Source organism: Sebastes umbrosus, chromosome 10 (assembly GCF_015220745.1).
Source record: "Sebastes umbrosus isolate fSebUmb1 chromosome 10, fSebUmb1.pri, whole genome shotgun sequence".
In the NCBI taxonomy this organism is placed as follows: domain Eukaryota; kingdom Metazoa; phylum Chordata; class Actinopteri; order Perciformes; family Sebastidae; genus Sebastes; species Sebastes umbrosus.
The window spans coordinates 21,429,186-21,451,116 of record NC_051278.1 but is presented as its reverse complement, the minus strand read 5'-3'; the positions used below and the strand labels follow the sequence as shown (position 1 = coordinate 21,451,116).

At 38.9% G+C, this 21,931-nt stretch overlaps 2 protein-coding genes across 5 annotated transcripts in view; one reads left to right on the top strand and one right to left on the bottom strand.

Annotated features, from left to right (window-relative positions):
* Positions 1-6,463: 6,463 nt before the first annotated feature.
* On the top strand, positions 6,464-12,239 carry agt (angiotensinogen). Its single transcript, XM_037781290.1, has 7 exons — positions 6,464-6,611; positions 7,979-8,425; positions 9,167-9,533; positions 9,914-10,038; positions 10,152-10,300; positions 11,395-11,551; positions 11,636-12,239. Exons 2-7 carry the CDS (start codon positions 8,018-8,020, stop codon positions 11,810-11,812), a joined length of 1,383 nt encoding a protein of 460 aa, XP_037637218.1. The 5' UTR covers positions 6,464-6,611; positions 7,979-8,017; the 3' UTR covers positions 11,813-12,239.
* Positions 12,240-16,972: 4,733 nt separating this feature from the next.
* The window catches only part of map3k21 (mitogen-activated protein kinase kinase kinase 21), a 34,679-nt gene continuing 29,720 nt past the window's right edge, over positions 16,973-21,931 (bottom strand). For 3 of the 4 annotated variants that reach the window (XM_037781939.1, XM_037781940.1, XM_037781942.1), the window contains 4 exons: positions 21,748-21,898; positions 21,381-21,475; positions 18,860-19,693; positions 16,973-17,474 (listed from right to left, as the gene is read on the bottom strand). In XM_037781939.1, coding sequence (XP_037637867.1) covers positions 17,107-17,474; positions 18,860-19,693; positions 21,381-21,475; positions 21,748-21,898 — 1,448 coding nt within the window. In that variant the 3' untranslated portion in view covers positions 16,973-17,106. Of the gene's footprint in view, positions 17,475-18,841; positions 19,694-21,380; positions 21,476-21,747; positions 21,899-21,931 lie in introns of all 4 variants that reach the window. The other variant, XM_037781941.1, reaches the window with a different exon arrangement.

The following is a 21,931-nucleotide window of genomic DNA, read 5'->3' as shown; positions in this document are numbered from 1 at the left end:
GAATGGAAAAAGAAATGTCTGGCAAGGTAAAATGAAAAGAATACAATTATACAAGTGAGAAACATAGTAATAAATAATAATTTTTTTGTGTGATACAGAGAATTCCAATATTATATTTTGACTAGGGCTGTCAATCCATTAAAATATTGAATTGCAATTAATCACACCTTACAGGTACCATAAAGGGATATTTGCCAAGTATTTAATACTCTTATCAACATGGGAGTGGGTAAATATGCGTACTTCACAATAACACATTAAATGTATTAATGGAAATCAATTAACGGCACAAAACAATGACAAATATCATCCAGAAACCCTCACAGGTACTGCATTTAGCATAAGCCCAACAGGCAACAACAGTGTGCTGACTTGACTATAACTTGCCTCAAACTGCATGTGATTATCATAAAGTGGGCATGTCTGTAAAGGGGAGACTCGTGGGTACCTATAGAACCCATTTTCATTCACATATCTTGAGGTCAGAGGTCAATGGACCCCTTTGAAAACTGCCATGCCAGTTTTTCCTCACCAAAATGTAGCGCAAGTTTGGAGCTTTATTTAGCCTCCTTCCCAACAAGCTAGTATAATGTTGGCTGGTACCAATGTATTCCTTGGGTTTCCTAATTTGATATGATGCCAGTATCTTCACATCAAAACTGATCCCGCTAACCTAAAAATTGCAAGTTGCATTAATGCGTTATTATCGTGTTAACTTTGACAGTCCTAATTTGGATTTATGATGGGTTAGGAAATACACAAACTGCTTATTTTTAATCTAAATGTCAAATTCTTCAATTATGTGAAATAATAAATAAATACATTTAGAAATATATTTAGTTCGAAGAAATTGGGTCTTTAAGGTATCTATGCCAAATACATTTGATTTGTGTGATTATCTCTACTGAAAAAACTTTTACAATGATCCTGTGACAGTGATGCATACAGTCTGACGTCGCCACTTTGTCTCTCCATTAAATAGTGCAGCCTCTGTGTAACATGTAACCAGTGGAAGTATTGTATCGCGATTGCTGGTCTATACCAGACACTTATCAAGAACTATACATGTAAAAACAAAACATTTTGATATTAATTAGATCAAAATCAGAACCATGATCTGAAACTTAAAGGCAAGTATCAACACATTCTGTTACTCAGATCAAAAGACATGTTAGTTATCCTGATAATCAGATCTTTCCACTTTTTAATACACTCAGTAAACAGCTCTGATTTAGCTGAAACTGACTGAAACACACCAATCAAGCTATTCAGATAGAGACAGGGTAAGGCAAACAACATTTTGGATGTACGCAGGACAATTAAAATTAATCCATAGTTGCATTATTTTTTTATTTTAGTGGAAGTTTTTGTACCTGGAGCACCTGATGTTGCTGTTGGATCCATTTCGCCAGTTGTTTGGAAGCGATCAGCACCTGATGTATTATGAGAAAAACAAACAAACAGGACAAAAGGTCAGAGTACATAAGCCACTTAAAGACCAGAGACAGCACGGGTAACAACAGCCAGCCAAAAACCCATAATCCAAAAAACAAAGAGACAAACATAACAATAAGAAAATAGTGGACAATACCTTGCACTCCATGTGAGGCGATCACACCGCAGAGAATCAAGAGAGTCCACATGGCGAATTCGTTCACCTTCCAACCTGCTTCAGATGCTGAATGTTTCAGCTTATATAACCAGACACTTTGATGTAGCACCCATAAAGTTTCTGATGCCACCAATAGTGATAGTGATAGATTACTCATTCATCACTGTGCATGAGAAAAACCACACTTGGTTAACCATCATAAAGCATGCACAAAGATTGTTCAGCTCTATAGCTTCAGGATGTGTTTTAAGATATTTGCTCAAGGCCTACGGTTGAACTTCATGAGGGTTTTTGGGAACTTGCGAGTGAGCAAATAAAAAAATGTCCACTATAATGATCATTCATGTGAAACTGACATCTGCTACGTTAATTGAATATTGTCACCACGAGAATCCTGCTGCACCAGTTGTATTGTTTTAACAGTAAATAGTGTGAACATCGAATGTTTGTACATTAATAATGAAAAACTATAATTCTGATGCAGTTTTGTGTATGTTTAATCCTGTTTTAGCTTATAATTGTCCTGTAAACATGCACACATATACATGTTTATCAGATAATTTAATGATAAATGCAGCTGCAGAATATTCTTCACATTTCTTGGCAAATAATAGCAGCAGTCAAATGCCAAACTTATATACATTCTCGGGCTGTCAATCGATTCAAATATTTAAACGCGATTAATCGCATGATTGTCCATAATTAATCTTGATTAATCACAAATAAATCACATATTTTGTATCTGTTCAAAATGTACCTTAAAGGGAGATTTGTCAGGTATTTAATACTCTTATCAACATGGGAGTGGGCAAATATGCTTGCTTTATGCAAATATATGTTTATATTTATTAGTGGAAATCAATTAACAACACAAAACAATGACAAATATTGACGGGGAAAACCCTCACAGGTACTGCATTTAGCATAAAAAATATGCTCAATCAAAACATTTCAAACTGCAGCCCAACAGGCAACAACAGCTGTCAGTGTGTCAGTGTGCTGACTTGACTATGACTTGCCCCAAAACTGCATGTGATTATCATAAAGTGGGCATGTCTGTAAAGGGGAGACTCGTGGGTACCCATAGAACCCATTTTCATTCACATATCTTGAGGTCAGAGGTCAAGGGACCCCTTTGAAAATGGCAGTTTTCAAAAATGTAGCCTAAGTTTGGGGCACTATTTAGTTTTTTTCTTTAGTTTCTCTGTAGTTTCATATGATACCAATATCATCACTCTAGCTTTAGAACTTAGCCCGCTACAACCTCTGAAGGATCGATTGCGTTAATTAAATGAGTTATTTGCGCTAACGTGTTATTATTGCGTTAACTTTGACAGCCCTAATACATTTATTTTTAACATTTTAGTCACATTTGTCCAGACTGAAATACTTAAACAACTGTTGAATTGATTACCATGACATTTTTAACAGACATTCATGGTGCCCAGAGGATGAATCCTACTGACTTTGGTGACTTTGATCCCCTGACTTTTCATCTAGCGCCACCAGCAGGTTGACATTGTGGTTTTCAATGAAATATGTCCACAAGTTTTGGATGTATTGCTATGAGATTTAGTACAGCCATTCATGCCACCCTCACATAGACTGTATATCAGATTTGGACATAGTCACCAAGACGTCACCCATTGGTTTGCCATTTTGAAGTCTGGAGTTCGACATTTTGGCCGTCGCCATCTTGTTTTTTGACTGTTACCATCTTGGTTATTTGCAACCAGTGACATGACAGGTGGAGCTGGTACAATCAAACGCTAGATAAGACATTGTAGGCCTCTAAAACATTATAATTAACTTTAATAAACTGAAAACACACTGTGAAAGGGTCTCAGATCGGACAACGCCGTGGTAGCGACCTGTGAATCACAAGGTAGCCACGCCCTAAAGCATTCCCTGCTTTATCGTCTATTTTACTCTAAATGGGACCATAATTTACTAAATGAATATCATGCTGTATTGAAGAAGACTTGAAACTAGCGATTGAGACCATAAACTCATGTTTACAATGTTTACTGAGGTAATAAATCAAGTGAGAAGTAGGGTCATTTTCTCATAGACTTCTATACAATCAGACTAATTTTTGCAACCAGAGGAGTCGCCCCCTGCTGGCTATTTGAAAGAATCCAAGTTTAAGGCACTTCAGCATTGGCTTCACTTCTCAAACTGACTTTTCATCTAGCACCATCATCAGGTCAAAATTTTCAATTTGTCCAATACGTTGGTTTTTGACCAAATACCTGCAAAACTAATGACATATTCCCATCAGCTCCAGCTGTACTTTGTGTTCAGTGCTATTTAACAAATGTTAGCATGCTAACTAACTACACTAAGATGGTGAACATGGTAAACATTATACCTGCTAAACATCAATTGTCATGGTGAGCATGTTAGCATGTTGACATTAGCAGTTAGCTCAAAGCACTGTTTTGCCTAAGTACGGCCTAACAGAGCCACTAACATATTTACTGAAAGTCAAGATTTTTAAATCTATGTATTGACATATGTAAGCAAATAAAATTGTATTAAATAGTGTAAATGTTTTATAGGATGGATTATAATGTATTAATCCTATTAATCTAAAATATAAATTCAACGTTGAAATAACTTATTTCTTATTTTTGTGTATTTAAATATACTTCAGTTATTATTAATGAGGTTTACTTTTCAATTTTTTTTTCTAAATTTATTGTTCAAGTATGATATGTGCTGCCTTAGCAAATACCATTGTCACAACTCTTTGAAACCCAAATCTGACATGTATGAAATATCAATATCAAAAATCTGTTTACTCTTACATATTGATATTAGTATCAACATAAAAACCTACTGCATGAATACAGTGAAAGTGTAAAATACTGTTTTTTCATTGGTTGATAAGAGACCAGATAGTTAACAGTTAGACGAGTGACTTTGGATACCAATCCATCTAACTGTCAGCGTTACGTCATTCATTTTTGCTTTATGGACTCTTAACTTCCTGTTATCAATTATTATTACTGTAACAATGTTTATAGAAGATAAAACCAGGACTGTAAAACACTCAACATAACACAATGTTTCTCTCTCTGATGAGAAAATCGAGTGTACCGTGCCCTGTTGAAACAGGTGTGTGTGAAGGATTTTCCTCATTACAGTCACGGATGTCGCCCATTTAATAGTAAACATGAGCTACATTACATTGTTTACCTGCCTATAAAGAACATTTGGAGGGCATTTGCTCTTTTCGAAGGACACTTTTTGGTCATTATATCTCTAAATTTAAGTGTAGCTTTTAACAGTTTGATATGAAAAAAAAGATAAAGGATAAGAGAAACAGTATTAGTTTATTTTATACATTTGCATTTATCAGACATCTTATTAGTTCTCTCTTTTGAATTGGCTCATTACGGTTTTTCTCATTCGCTTTGGCTCAATTCCCGAATGAGAATTTTTTTTTCAAAACAATAACCTCAAATCTCTGAACAATTAGTTTGTTGTTCGTAACAGATTAGAATTTCCCATTCATTCAAGCAAATTGCACGAGTTTTGATACATGTTTGCTAAAGAATAAGTACAATTGTCTACAATTTGTACAATAACAACTTGCACATGTCTTGCACATCAAAACTGTTGAGTTGATTCTCTGAAACTGTCGTCCTCTTCACAACTTCTAAACATTCTTTCATCGTTTGAGCCATCACATGCAAAATGATCCATTCAATTATCAAAATCTATCAGACTACACGTGTATCCCATACATATCTATCTGTTGTTGGTGTTATGTACTGTGAGGAGGTTTTTCATTGTTGCAGGGTTTGTTTTTTAGCATAGATGTCATTTTGTGGCAAATTTTCTGTTCACTATATATGACATTACATGAAAGAGCAAAGGTGAATTTTCTGTTTACAATATATGTAATACATTGCTACACAAATACATTTACTTTATAAACACACGCACATATCCTGTTCCTGTGTACTACAGTATTGACTTTTCCCAGTAAACTTTTACCTAATGTTGAAATGAGAATCTATAAAGCTCAGTTGGATACACAAACAACATTCAGCTAGACAAATTCTGGTATATTACAGTAAGCATTCAGTGTCAACAAAAAGTAGAACATAACAGAGATTTGTATTTACTGTTAGAAACATTTCCAGGGTTGACTACCACGGTGGAAAAACATCTAAATAAATATAGACACGATGACAAAACAACTTTTAATTTTGGCTGCGTTGGCCAATTTACTTACACAATAATTAGGTTCTGAAGCATGAATGAAGTGTTTTGGATGAGTTACTACGATTGCACTTACAGTTTAGAGAGAGTTAAGACTGTTTCAAAAAATGAGCCAAGCGAAGTAAAGAGTAAATGTGCACTAATGAAATGGAATGAATAATGTGAATAATGATTCATGTGGATTATAACAGAACTCATGAGAAAGTGCACAGAGATGAAGACAGGACAACAGAGGAACAATAACAGCAGAATAATATGATACAACATGAAATTCAATTTGTATTTAGATTTAAGTGATTCAGGTTCGAGACTTGTTTACTTGATACTTGTTTGACCCCGAGGTTGAGCAAAGAATATGCGTAATTAATCAAGAGCACTATTCCATCATCACAAATAAACATCCCTGCAATATGGGGACGTTTCAGTGAGTCACTCTCCAACACAAACAAGGCCTGAATGTCCCTCTGCTTTCCACTCCTCGTCCTTTGTGGAAGTTGAACTCACCTTTCACCCCATCCAGGATGCGCTTGCATCATCCTCCTAAAGTCAACATGTAGAGGGACATTTGGTGGTCAGATCTATTTATCTATCGCAGTAGCCCGTCAGTACAAAGCAGGGTGTAAGTCATGACAGCAGAGCCCCTGACTCAATGCTGCTTTGGTTAATCAGTAACCAGGGTGGGAGCACAACGGCCGGGTTAAAATAAAGGAGCAGAGGAGCCAGGACCTCACTCAGCACCTCACTCAGCAGCAGCAGGACACACACGGTAAGAGCAAACTTTGACTTTATCTCAGCAATTGCCTTTTGATTGTGCGGCACAGTGATTGTAAAAACTACTCGGGAAATGTTTGGAGACTAATCCATTCTGTTCTTCAAAACCAAAATATTATGTTCTAAATATCCAAAACTGGTGTACAAGAAAGCACCTTTGTCAAACTCTCTTTGACAAACTTTTTAGTTTGAGGGTTATCCACTTCATAAAAATAAACAGTACAACTAAGATTCTACTTGAAGGTTATGATGGATCAGATCATATCAAAAATGTAGTAAAAAATCTGGATCTTGACAGAAAACATATCAAGTGAGAATGAATCGGGCATGTTTTTTGACCTCTGTCATCAAGTCAGCGGGTACACATATGGGTAGGTTGTGTATAAGAACATTTGAGTGCACCAGTTTTATTGATAAGAGACCAAGGCCATGCGGTGCATTTCCAAATAGAGGAAAATCTAGTGTTTGCTCACCTCTTCCAAGAGTCCATCAGTCCACATTTCTGCACGTTCAACAGAAAGGATAAAGTCCTATTTTTGCACAAGAGCACTCAGTACTCTCCTCCACAGACATCTAGGTTAAACAATAAAAAGTTTCACAAAGGAGAGAAAGTTGACAGTTCAACTTAGATGGTAGAAGCAGTACTTCAGTGTTCACTCTGCATTCATTATAGGAGCTCTGGCAACAAAATTACAATGAGAAAATCTGAAATATCTCAATGAATTTATTACATTATTTTTGATTATTTTGACTTTATGTGTGTAAAAGTTTGTTTTGTGACATATCTATTATTTTATTCTAGAGAATGTCTTCATTTCTACAGTTATTACAACATAAATCCAGCCAAATTTGTGTCATATTTTCCAATCACATTGAGCATTTTTGTCTTAATATATGGTGACAATTTGGTTTGATGCCCGCCTCAGTTTGCGTCCCCAATCTGAAGGCTGCTTTAACAGGATCTAAGTAAACAACAAACAATATCCAATTGAAACATCCATCTTATTTTAGTCTCTGAGCACATACTAACTCGCACACAGACGCACATAGATGCGTCTTCATTATCTATGCGACCTCTGTAGTAGAGGGTAATGCCTACTCGCATTCACTGACCAGCAGGAGAGAGGACACACAAAGAGCAATCAATCCATCACTGACATGCCGCTCTGTGTCCAATGTTCCTGCCAGCCAATCCTGTCAGAGACGCAAAACCAGATCCAGCCAGATTTCTGACGAGAGCCGCACTATTAGTGATGTAGCATTCACGGGTCACAAATATTTAGTGCTCACTGAGACTCAAGAGGCAGTTGATATACTCAAGATAACTCATTGTAAAGTAAAACTATCTGTCTCCCTCCACAGAAAGAATCATTTTAAAGGTGACTACCAACAAAAGGTAAAATGCGGTCGCCTCTTCTAGCCCTCCTACTCTGCTGCTACCTCTCAGGAAGCCAAGCCAACCGCGTCTACGTCCACCCCTTCTACCTCTTTGCCGCTGACAACGTCAGCTGCGAGACCCTGCAGACACAGACGTCCGAGCCTCTGGAGACACTTCCAGTGGCCCCCCTTGATAATGAAGTCCTCACACCAGACAGCAGGGACCCATCCAAACTGGACGCACAAAGGCAGAACATCACAGAGAGGACGGCGGTTCTGGCACATCTGTTGAACACTCTGGGCCTGAGGATGTACCAGGCTGGCGGCAACAAGCAGCACAGCACCAACACCCTCCTCTCGCCGCTCAACACTTTTGGATCACTCGTCACCTTCTACCTGGGGGCCTCCAGGAAGACAGCGAGGCTGTACCAGGTATTTGCTTTTGATTTGTTCTCATTGTAGAGATAGTCCAATAGAGTTTGAGGTAGGGGTGTCAATCGATTAAAACATTTAATTACGATTAATCGCATGATTGTCCATGATTAATCGCAAATTAATTGCACATATTTTTTCCTTTCAAAATGTACCTTAAAGGGAGATTTGTCAAGTATTTAATATTCGTATCAACATGGGAGTGGGCAAATATGCTGGCTCTATGCAAATGTATGTATGCATTTATTATTGGAAATCAATTACCAACACAAAACAATGACAAATATTGTCCAGAAACCCTCACAGGTACTGCATTTAACATATAAATATGCTCAAATCATGACATGGCAAACTCAAGCCCAACAGTGTGTCAGTGTGCTGACTTGACTATGACCAAGGCCTATTGAAAGAGGCTGGGACACGGTTTAGAGCTCTGGGGTATGACACATCCGCAGTGTAACTGGAGCTGCGGTCGTGCGTTGCTATTGGCTCAATTAGATCAGATGAAGATCAGATTTTACTGCGCATGTGTTGTACCCCAAAGATATGACGCGTTGATGACGTGTGACATCTCCTCTTTTCATTCTCCTTGACTATGACTTGCCCCAAACTGCATGTGATTATCATAAAGTGAGCATGTCTGTAAAGGGGAGACTCGTGGGTGCCCATAGAACCCATTTTCATTCAAATATCTTGAGGTCAGAGAAGTTAATCTTTCCCAATTCACTCCTTTCCATCCAGGAACTACTGGGCCTGGACAGAGGCACCGACCAAAAGGACTGTGTGTCCTTAGTGGACGGACACAGGGTTCTCAAGACCCTGCAGGGCATTAACTCTCTGGTGGACGATGGACCCAAAGATGAAATCACCACCCAGGTCTGGGCCTTCACTCGCCAGGACGCTCAACTGTCCGAGGACTTTATTCAAGGCACGCAGGACTTCTCCGACACGTCGTTCATCCGCGGTGTGGACTTCTCCAAACCTCAGGAGGCAGAGCAGCTGGTGAACAGCTTCATGGAGAAGACATCAGGAGGGAAGGTGAAGGATGTCTTCGAAGATCTGAACTCCAGCAGCGACCTTCTGTTTGTTTCTTCCTTCAACTTCCAAGGTCTGTTTCTTCTTCCTCTCTGTTACATTTATCTTACAGAACACACAGATTGAGTTTCATTATTTAAAGTCCAAAGTAACTTTGTGTTTTAGGAGCACAATGTGAATCGATACCAACTTTTAATCATTTCAATAATCTCCAATCTTTGTCACAATGCCAGGATGAAAATATTAAGTCAAGCATGGTACAAATTATTATGACCACAGTCAGATTTGCAATAAATTAAGTTGCTGTACATTTACCATAGATGTGCCAGTCAAACACACTTAGATTTATGCTGTTGACCTAGATGCTGATATACCAAACTGAAATCCAGAGTTCTGTCAAAAACTGCGCCACCTTGCAGTTCCTGATTGTGCTCTTTGGTTGTGTCTGTTTAGGCAACTGGAGGACAGCTTTTCAACCAGAGAAGACCGCCTTGCAGGAGTTTTATGTGAATGAAACAACCACAGTGATGGCTCCTCTGATGACCCACACGGGTCAGTACCACTACCTGAATGATAAGGTAAGTCTTAGTTTAGTTGTTGTTGTTTTTTTGCTTATTTGTGTGTTTCTGTTCACCACATATTTGCAGCTATAAAATATGAAATGTACTTGGGTGCTTTTGTTACCACAAAGGTACGACGGTGCACAGTTGTGAAGCTGTCTCTGAGCAAACGGTCCTACATGTTGCTGGTCCTGCCTCATGAAGGGGCTAACCTCCATGACATTGTGTCTAAACTGCTCACAGACGACATGTCTAAATGGCACCAGAATCTCCAGGAAGGGTGAGTGTTGTGCTTTTTTAAAACCCTAAATCCTGTCCTTGTTTGTCATGTTATGTGTCCATTGTGCTTCCATTTTTGATTCCATCAACGTCATGTGACTTGTCGCTCAGTTACAGGATTTTCAATAGCCAATAATGTGTATTTCTGTTCTAATTTCACTTTTTGTGTTGAATAGTTCATTCTTTGATTTTAAAGAGATTTTGTGTAATTACAACTTAATGTAAAACATGTAGTATAGCATACAGTATAGTATGTCATAAAAAGGTCATGAAAAGTCACAGTATAGTATGTCATTAAAATGTAATTTAAAGGTAAAAAAGTAATTTAAAAAGTAATATTGTAGTATGTCTTAAAAATGTAATTAAAAAGTCAAGGTATAGTATGTCATAAGACTATTATAAAAATGTCATAAAAAGTAACACTATTGTATGTCATAAAAAATCTAATTAAAAAGTCATAATACAATATTTCATAAAATACATTACAATATTGCATAATACTGTAATAGTTACAATTGCAGTTTCAGAATCAGAAATCAGAATCAGAAGCAGTTTTATTGCCAAGTAGGTTTTAATATACAAGGAATTTGTCTTGATGTTTTGGTGCTTAACGATAAATACGGTGCAAAAGTCAAGAGGCACAATATGAAATAGAAATATCTACAATAGAAAATGTGAACAAATAATAGAAATATGTCAAATATATACATACATATTTTGTAACATATTAAATATATTTTTTAACTTATTATTCATAATATATTAATCCTACATTCATCATAATAACTTGCTAGCAATTTTAAAATATCTATATTTACAAAACTTGTTGTGGCTGAATTATTTTCCATCATTTTACCAAAAATGGAATTTTCTGACTGTAGAAACACAGTTTTACAGTATATGCAATTTTATTGGCTTCAAGTTACAAAAATCTTACCTAGTAACTGTCTATCAGTGAATCATTAATGTGTCTCTGTATCAATGTAGAGCAAATGCGGCTATAGATCTTAAGGGGAAAGAGAGTCAGGTACAGTCCCGTTTCAGTTCAAATATTTTTCATTTAAAATTTGTCTCCCCTTCTGTCCATGTGTCCAGTCTGTTGGAGCTGTCCCTCCCAAAGTTCTCCATGTCTTCTGTGACTGATCTGCGCGACCTGCTGACCGACATGGGTCCACAAGTTGAGGCCGAGCTGTTGGGCTCCCAGGCCGAGTTCAGCCAACTGAGCAACACCACACCCTTCACTATAGATAAGGTGAACTAGATGAGTGTTCATCTTGTCAGAAAGAAAACACTTTGTGTGTGTGCATCATTAACAGATCTCTCTGTGTCCTCTCAGGCGGTCAACAAGGTGATGTTTGAGATGTCCGAGGAAGGAGCAGAACCTCAGGACACGATCCAGGAAGCAGGCATCCCTCTAAAACTGTCCATCAACCGGCCGTTCTTCTTTTCTGTCATCGAGGGTGATTCTAACGCCATCCTCATGATGGGCAAGATCATCAATCCTACACTGTAGAGTTATATAGTACTTAAAAACTAATTTAGATCATACCATTGTTTTTCAGCTGACATAATGCCCACATACAGTACATGAGGAATGAAGCACAATCTATCTCAAGAAGGATCTATCATAATTCAACAGTGTTATCTCTTACCACAGCTGATCTCGCCACAAACTCAGGAGTCACTGGGGATCCCTGTTTCAGTATTTATGAAAAGCTGTTACTTTAAGCTGAGTTGTTTTCAAGCAACCTTTTAAAAATCCAATTTTTTTTCTGTAAAATTCTTTATAGCAGAGTTCTGCACAGTATTTTTCTGTAGAGTAGGTACAGTAACCATGATTCTCCATGACGAATGACTAATACGTTGTATATTGTAACTAAGAGTTTATTTTTGTTTTGTTACTTGTGATTGCTGAAATAAAACATTTGTATCCCAGTATAGTTCAATTGTTATAGTTTTTCATCAGGTTTTATGATTCCTGGTTGCGGATTTTGTCATAGCAATATATACTGTATATTGCATCTTACTCATAAATATTAGAAAATACATGAGAATTACTAGAATTACCGCCTTGCGGTTGTATGCCTGTGCCAACCGTTAAATGTCATTACTTCATCAATTCCTCCTATTAGACATTTGTGTCAAATTGTTATGAATAGCATTCTAATCAGATCAGCCATGAGTCCAAATGGATGTTTGTGCCAAATTTGAAAAATTCCCTCAAGGTGTTCTTGAGATATTGTTTTCATGAGAATCATACAGACGTACAAAATCATAATATAGTATGTCATAAAATGGTCTTAAAAAAGTGACACTAAAGTATGTCATAGAAATGCTATAAAAAAAGTCACACTATAGTATGTCATAAAAAACTCATAGTATAGTATGTACTATAAAAATGTCATTAAAAAGTCACACTTAAGTATATTATAAAAATGTCATGAAAAACTCATAGTAGAGTATGCTACAAAAAAATCATAGCATAGTATGTTATATCTTTTTTGGACATACTATACGATGACTTTTTTTCGACATACTATACTATGACTTCATTTATTTTTATCGACATACAATTATATTACTTTTGTATTTTTTGGACATACTATACAATGATTTTTTTTTATTTTTCCACATATTATACTATGCCTTTTTTTTTTTTACATATACTATGATTTTTTTAATTTTTTGACATACTATAGTATGACTTTTTAATTGTTGACATATTATGGTATGACTTTTTAATTTTCTGTACATACTATACTATGAGTTTTTCTTGACATACTATATTATGACTTTTTTTATTTTGTCGACATAATAAACTATGACTTTTTATCAACATATTGTGCTTTGATTTTTTTCCAACATACTATACTATGACTTTTTTTTACTCTTCTTTTCAATACTTTCTTACCTCAATACCACGTCTGTGGAAGTCAGCCCCAAGGCCATTGGTACCTAGTGAAGTCTCAATACAGTCACAAATAAATAGTTTTGTTTTCAAAAAAGATTAATTTTCCAGCTACAGCTGGGCACTGTAGTTTTAAACAAACTATTACAATTTTTCTGAAGCCACAGATTAATACACATTTGGTTCGCTAGCTTAAAATTTAAGAAAACAGCATCATATAACTGTGGTAATTATGCGCCAAAAGAAAAACAAAAAGTCAACATTAGCCTTGATTTAGACTTTATTCAAAATGTTTATAAACTTGATACTCTTGATCAATCAGGCGTGAAATAACAAATACTGTAATGATAACAAAAAGGTTCACTGAAACAGATGTACTCAAAGCTAAATCTGACACATTTCAGTGTGACAGAGATGTTCAGTGATTCAAAAGAAGTGTTGCATTTAACAGGAAGTCTTGTTATTTGATCAGAAGGTTATGGGTCTTTCAGCAACAGCGCTGCACTGCACCTCTGAGGTTTGTTTGTGAAGTTTTCGTACGGAGTAGTTTACTTTGTAAGAACTCCTCACTAGCAGCTAGTTCATTTAGTGGTTTTGGTCCTGAAAACAGAGAGGCCTTAGTGCTGGTAGAGTTGAATTTGGTCCCTTAGCCAAAAGCCTGAATGCACCTTATTGATAACCGGTATCACAAATATTCTTGCTGCAGTTTGTCAAATGTAGTGGAATGTTTATTTGGGTATATCGAGTCATTGTTAACCTTAATAGACAAAACCTTTTCGTTAACCGCTAGCCAACAAAGTTTTGTTATCGTGGACGACAAACTGCAGATTTCAGCTTCAAACTGAAATACAGTATACAGCACCAGACAGTGCAGTATGGTATATTTACAGATAACCCTTAATTCATAAAAAAAAAAAAAAAAGTGATATCTTGGCTTGTAAACTGCCCCTTTAACAGCTTGATGATTAGTAAGGCCTTTACAGTGTTGGTTTGACAGTCAGTGGTCATAAAATACAGAACATGGGATACTTCACATTCTAAATCATCATAAGATGCCACAGTGATATACATATCAGGAGGAATCACAATTATATTTACACCATTTGGAAATTCCTATCTTATTGTAAATGAGCCCTTGTTTTGTCTTTTTCAAAAGCGGGACACATTTTCTAATGAACTTCTCAAAAACGGACTGAAGTAAGACAGCGATTTAAAAAGTTGGGGGAATATAATCAGTCAACAGTAACAGAGGATGTTCAATTAATTTCTTAAACTTTTAGAAAGAGGGCCCGGGAGTGACCATGGGACTAGGTACAGTATATATATATCCTGCGTAGTCAGACCTTTAGTTAATCCTGAGGAAGCCATTCAACTGGCTCTAAGTTTAGTATGATAAGGAAACTGTGTCTTCGCTCTGTTTAGCTACATTTCTTCCTCATATGTCTCCAGACCTTCCTGAGCTTGCTGAGATGGGAATTTGGCTACATGGGGAAACTGTGTGCTTAATGCTATATAAAAAGTGTACAAATAGAAAAAATAAAACCAAAAACCTCTCAATGAAACCAATTAAATATAACAATTTTTAAATTGGGTATATGAAACTAATAATGGCGATGGGGGTGAACTCTGAGATGCAGAGTAATCAATTTGAGTTTAAAAAAAAAAAGGGATAAAAAAAATAATTTGTTTGCATAAATTACAAAATGATGTGCACATGATAATAAAAATGAGGACATGGATTAGACACAATAAGAAGCTTTAGTACTTGAAGGCACTGGGTCTGTCCGGTTTACAGTACAAGTATTGCCATTGTGTGCATGCGGGTTCTAAATAAAATGTGGCCACTCCCGGGCTGTGGATTAATCCTTCATGACTTAAATCTGAAATGACGCCGTGTCATTACAGTTCCAGCCAATCAGTAATCATTGGGGTGGGGATCAGATTATAAATTCATTAATTTGGGGCAGGTTTTCCTGAAATGAACTTTCGTTTATTCGCTGAAGTGTTCCCCCCACTCTGCTGCAGTGTGCCGAGTATGGGAAATATGAACCAAAAATGTGTTTTTCTATAAATACTCTTTGAAAAATCCACATTAGCAATACATGACCACAATGGTCATTTAAAATTTAATCGAACCTTTAAGTGATTCCATGATTCAAAACGATTCCATGTTTGCTTTGTGTTACTTCCAGTGTTTTTTCTACCTGCATCTCTAAAACCTTCAGGGCATTCTGGGAGGAAACATACTTGCATACCTGCTAAGATCCTGTCCCTAGAACACAAACGGTACTGCAGCATCGCTGACTTTTAAAACAGTCATAAAACAGCATATATGCAATACAAAACAACTGCCAGCATTAGGCTGATAATGGGATAAAAAGAAATATTTACAAACAAGGCATATGGATTTTTTTTTTGTTCAACATTTTAAGGGTACATGCATGCTTGATTCTCAAGTCAAAAAATCTAAAAGCGTGATCGCACAACTTTGAAACTGACATGGAATGTATGTCCTGCTGGTTGCTAAGGTAAGGTCAAGTCTCTTCATATTAAATTACCTATAAAAATATATATATAAATAAAAAGGTGAGGGTATTGTGTTGCGAAAGCTGCAGCAGCGGTCAACGTTTAGCTGCACCGACAGAACGAGAAAGGAAAAAAGGTAACAAAAGGAAGAGAGAGATGAGCGAACAAAGGTGGCAGTCGAGCACCGAGGGACCAGAGGAAGAGCTGCTGATCCACAAAGTTCTGCTCAGGTTTCAGAACTATGTGTTTTCTAGAGTGAAACAAGGCAATGTGTAAAGCCCGATCCAGACCAAAGATTCACAACGAGATGAAAACTTGTTAGAACGTTGCGGGGAAAAGTTGCAGCAGTGTGAACTGGCCCGTCTCATCCGGCTGATGGTGTCGCCTGTAACTCAGCTCGTCAAGTCGCCAGTGGCTGGTTTTAGAACGTAAGGCACGTCACCTGTTTCAACAGCCAATCAGCTCGTAGCGAAGTCTGCTGTTCATGTCAGTTAAAAACCGTCAGCTCGTCGAAATGGCAGAGTTTTGGACGGAGGAAAGAGAGGATCACTTCATCAATTTGTTTGAGGAACAGCTGTGTCTGACCTATCCCTCTTCTTCCATCATGTCCTTCCTCCCTGCCAACTCTTACACCGTCACACTCGTCAGTGACTAACACCTTTCTCACGCTCTCACTACTACTACTATCTACGCTATAAATGGATACGTAGATGCATGCGACAGCTTATGTGCATGCGCATATTAACATATACATTTGTATTACTTTACCTCCACAAGTTGATGGTTAGTTGCTGCTCTGCACGCACAAGAGGACACCGCAGGTTTTCGTGAACCCAGTGGCACGGCCTGAACGCAGTCAAGTGCGCCCTGCCAAGTGTGTCACTCAGCGTGCCAAGAGCACTTTTGGTACTCTGTGGCCACTTAGGCACAGGGAGGGATGAGAAAAGAACGATCCTGTTTAGTCGCATTGGTGTAAACAGGCATGTTTCAGAATGTTGCAGACCGCCGCATTGCAAGTAGTTGCAAAGTTTCAACGCATCTCGTCGCTAATCTTTGGTCTGAACTGGGCTTAAGATCGTTCTCAAACTGAGATGAGGGTGCACATAGAACTCAGTACTTGAACTCCTGTGACACAGAGTATCTAGAAGTCTCAGACTTGGCTACGCTGTAGAACACTGACAACTATGTTCTAGGTCAAAGACGAAGCTGGGTTTTATGTTATAGAACTTTTTTTTTTTTAAATGGGAAAAAAAAGGCAGCCTGGTTCTAAACCCTCCAGGAGTTTTAGGCCCAAAAATTCTGTCTGATTGTTCTGAAACACTCTAGATTGTATGGGATGAACTATGACCACAGCAGATCACTTTTCAAGGCTCCTAAGAGAGGAACTCTTTCTCCAGCTCGAAGACGGAGGGCCGTCCTGGGGAACTCTGAATGCGGCAGAGCGGCACAGTGCAGTCTCGTTTCTGGCCCTCTGTGTCCATGTCCAGCAGGGAGCAGCCCATCCCCACATCTGAGGACAGCACTACGCTTAGGTTCTGTGCTGCCTTCTCTCCGGAGTAGTGGCCCAGGGAGTAGCTCTTGTTGCGTCCTCGCAGCAGGGCCCAGGCGTGGGGTTTGGCCCGGAACGACACTGGCCGCGGTCTGGACACGGCCTCCTCACCAGAGGGCTTCTTTGACACATCCTTCTCTTTCTCCTGCTTCTTCTGTGTGGCTGGAGGAGGTAGAGTGGGTGGGCCATTGGCTGGAAACAGACGGGGGGAGACACATTTTTGGAGCGTAAATATTTTTTTAGACCGTAAATAGTAGGGGAGTCACGATTTTGATTCTAAAGCTGTGGCTCAGAGGGGAGAGCAGGTCGTCCACCAATCGGAATGTCGGCGGTTCGATCTGCGGCTCCTCCGGTCACATGTTGAAGTGTCCTTGAGCAAGATACTTAAGCCTAAATTGCTCCCGAAGGTTGCGCCATCGGTGTGTGAATGAGTATTTAAATTAGATCCTGATGGGCAGGTTGGCACCTTGTATGGCAGCCTCTGTCATCAGTGTATGAATGTGTGTGTGAATGGGTGAATGCTGACATAAAAGCGCTTTGAGTGGTCAGAAGACTAGAAAAGCACTATATATATGCTAGTCGAAATGCGATTTAATAGAAAATTGATCAAAATTAGCTTCCAATTTCTACCATCGAAATCATAATGCAAGATCCGGAATTTTTTTTTTCTCCCTCTACGTGATCGCGCTTGAGAGAAAATAAAGCTGTACTCAAAAAATGCAAAAGCCAACTCACTCATGGTTTGAACTATACTGCATTTTGGAACATAACACAGCAAACTTAAACTACTCAGTCCAGCACTCAGGACCAGGCAGGCATGATGGGAAATGTGGGTCCGTCCCTGTAGCTACGATACTCAGGGCACTTCTTGTATGTCTATGGCATTTTACAATGCATGAATTAGCCTAGCGGCTAGCAGACTTTAGTAAGTTAGTTAGTTACTTACTTTTCCTTACTCATCATAGCTCTTCTACTCTTACTTGGTTTAACATTAAGTCACTGTATCTCCCAACAGAACAACACCACGGTTGAATTGCAGCCTACATGCACGTTTTTTCAACTGACCGACTGATATTGGTAGCGAGAGCAAAAAGCTAGCGGGACGGCTGAGTGCTGTCTATGTGCTCTGCTCACAGACGGTGTCCAAAGCTCCACCTTTGCGACAAAAAGCGATCGAAGAGAGAGAGAGAAAAAAAGAGAGGAAAAACAAGCGCGACAGTAACCATATTTTTGTAGATTACAGCACACTTGTAATGCACTGCAGAAGGATTTATGTTTTGTTTTTGTAATGATCACAGAGATACTGGTGTTGAAAAGATGCAGCTTTTTATATTGTAGACTGTTGTAGTCTAATTTTTGAAACACTCTAAATTGAAAGTTTAATTCTCTTTATAAAGAAGAATTTAAAAGTGTAAATGACAGTGCCATAAAGGGGGGCATAAACCAATGATCTGTTGATCTTTACCAATCAAGACTCCATAATCTAACAATGACATGTTTAAATCGAAAGTTAAATTGAATCGTGACACCCCTAGTACATACATGCTTGCTTCCCTTACCCGTTTTGTGTTACTCACTGTTGTGGTTGGAGGTGTATTTCTTTCTGCGTAGACGTGTTCCTGTGTTGTGGTTGCTCTGCTCTGCTGGCTGGCTTTGGGTTTGCACTGGTGTCTGTGTGTTAGCTGCAGTCCTGTTACTCTGGCCTTCTGTAGAAGCTGCTGGGCCGGGTCTGGGTGACTCTGTGTGATGATTGGCAGTCACGATCTCCACCTTCCCCGGGCTGTGGCCACACTGTGACACCTCTGGCTCAGCAGACTGTACGAGACACTTGGTGGAGTTGCATTCCATAATGGCTGACATGGAGATGAGATTGACAGGTTGGGCGGCGGTGTGGTTTGACGATGCCTCGTCTTTGCGGGGGCGACCGTTTGGTGGCGAGGTGCTGCGACGGAACCGGGTCGCACGTTGAAACAGGCCCTCCTTCTTCTTCTTCTCTTTCTCCTCACGCTGGGGCTCGCAATCTTCCCCAGGTGCTGAGTTTTTGAGAGCCTCCCTAATGTCATAACCGAGCACGACTGAAGCCAGTAATGAGCCGCAGCCGTACAGCACCGAGTCCGTCTTGCGGCGAGCTGACGTCCGCTTCAGGCTGTTGGTGGGGGTGAGCTGTGGGGTGGTGGAGGTGGACGAGGTGGATGTGGTGGTGTAGGGGTCGTCTTGGGTCTCTGGTGAGCCACCCTGACCTGCTGCACTGACCCCGGCATCTCCGGACCCACAATGCCCCCCGGGGCTCTGCTGCTCATCCCTCCACAGAGGTAGATCGATGTACACCTGGTTGGGGAACTTGAGCTGCTTTGGCTTAGAGCTGCTGTCAGGACTTTCCTGGGAGAATGCCTCGTCTTTACCGGCCCCTGCTGAAAACACAGAAGTGCAAATCAGAGATTATAAACAAACGGAATAATGAGATTTTAAACATACTTTTAATGCGAGCTGATTTTAACGTGCATGTTTTAAGTCACAACAGGGAAGCTAGCGTTCGCAGCCATCGTGACAGTTTACATTTTTTTTCTTTCTTTTTTGTATGTTAAAGACGTTTTTGTTCCACTGAAAATCTCAGGTCTTGAATTCTCCTAACAAGACCCTTTTTACCTTGCACAGCAGCTGGATTCTCGCGATCTCACCAGATCACACAAGAATCGCGGGATCACATATCACACAAAAATCCATCTTGTCTGGCTTCCAAGTAATGCGTTTGTGGCCGGCAAGCCAGACAACGGACCAATCAGCGTCCTGTGAGGAGCTACTGCAGCTACGGACGTGGCTTAGGTGTGTTTGTGAGGAGACACGGAGAGGCGACTGTTCGTTCTTAACAATGGTGGCTCCTGAAGAGGTTAGCGTAGAAGCTGCAATATCTGTTATATCAGAACTGGAGAGTATTTCTTCATTAAAAGAAGAGCAGAGAACGACACTGAAGGCTATTCTCGATTGAATAGATGTTTTCGGGTCAGGTTAGCCCCCTTTGCCCTTCCTTGTAAAAGCATCACTAGTTATGTAAGAGTACCTGCCACTTCACAACAAATTACTTGTGTTTGTCTGATAAACCCCGAAGGGCAAATTAAGGACATTATTTAAAATCTTACAAGTAAACAAGCACTCAAAACATGACGTTTTAAAACCAGTTCACCAGAACTACAGTTATTTGTCAGTTTAGACTAAATGCCAAAAGAAACTGCTTAGCACAAAAACTGCTGAGCAAATTTCCACAATAATTACTCAAATATTAAACAAATACAAAAGATATTTATGTAAATTCTAGGGCTGTCAATTGAATAAAATATTTAATAGCGATTAATCACAAGATTGTCCATAGTTAATTTTGATTAATTGCAAATTAATCACACAATCTTTATCTGTTCAAAATGTACCATAAAGGGAGATTTGAATTGTATTTAATACTCTTAATAACATGGGAGTGGGCAAATATGCTTGCCGTACGCAAATGTATGTATATATTTATTATTGGAAATCAATTTACAACACAAAACCATGACAAATATGGTCCAGAAACCCTCACAGGTACTGCATTTAGCATAAAAAATATGCTCAAATCATAACACTGCAAACACAAGCCCAACAGGCAGCAACTGCTGTCAGTGTGTCAGTGTGCTGACTTGACTATGACTTGCCCCAAAACTGCGTGTGATTATCATAAAGTGGGCATGTCTGTAAAGGGGAGACTCGTGGGTACCCATACAACCCATTTTCATTCACATATCTTGAGGTCAGAGGTGAAGGGACCTCTTTGAAAATGGCCATGCCAAATTTAGCGTAAGTTTGGAGTATTATTTAACATCCTTCGTGACAAGCTCGAATGACACCATGTAAGCACATGTACTAATGGATTCCTTAGGTTTTCTTATTTCATATGATACCAGTATCTTCACTCTAGCTTTAAAACTGAGCCCGCTACAACCTTGGAAAGATCGATTGCATTAATGCATTAAAGAAATTAGTGGTGTTAAAATGAATTTGCATTAACGTGTTAATTTTGACGGCCCAAGTAAATTCATATTTTATCAGCACAATGGATTTTTAGCTCACCTTGTTCAGCAAACAGGGCAGAGAGGGGGACAGACTTCTGGGACTTGACCAGGCTGGTGGACCAGGGGTTACTGCCATCTGACAGAGGACGCACTCTGAAAACGATGCAAAGGAACAGATGTCACAAGAAAACATGAAATAGAAAATATTTTGATTTTTTTTTTTTGTGATATGTTACTTTATGTTGTATATTACTGTATAAAACAGAGATGAGTCGAAAATAACATCAACACTTAGACATGAGGATGTGGTTATGTTGTTAAGGAACGGAAACTAAATGGTCTCCACCCTGTTATGATCGAAAAATGACTAGCCTTCTTTCTACTGTGTGTGAATGTATTTGTGTGTGTGTGTGTGTACACTGTACCTCTCAGCAGCAGCAGGCCTTTCTTTGCTCTGTACTGAACTGGGGCCCCAGGTTCTTCCTTTCTTCTTGATTCCCTTTTTCACATCATCGAACTCCTCTGGCCTGAAGAGGGTGCTGCGGCCCCATGTACGGTTACTCTCATCTTGAGTGACTGTTAACACAGCAACCATAAGTGTTACCACAG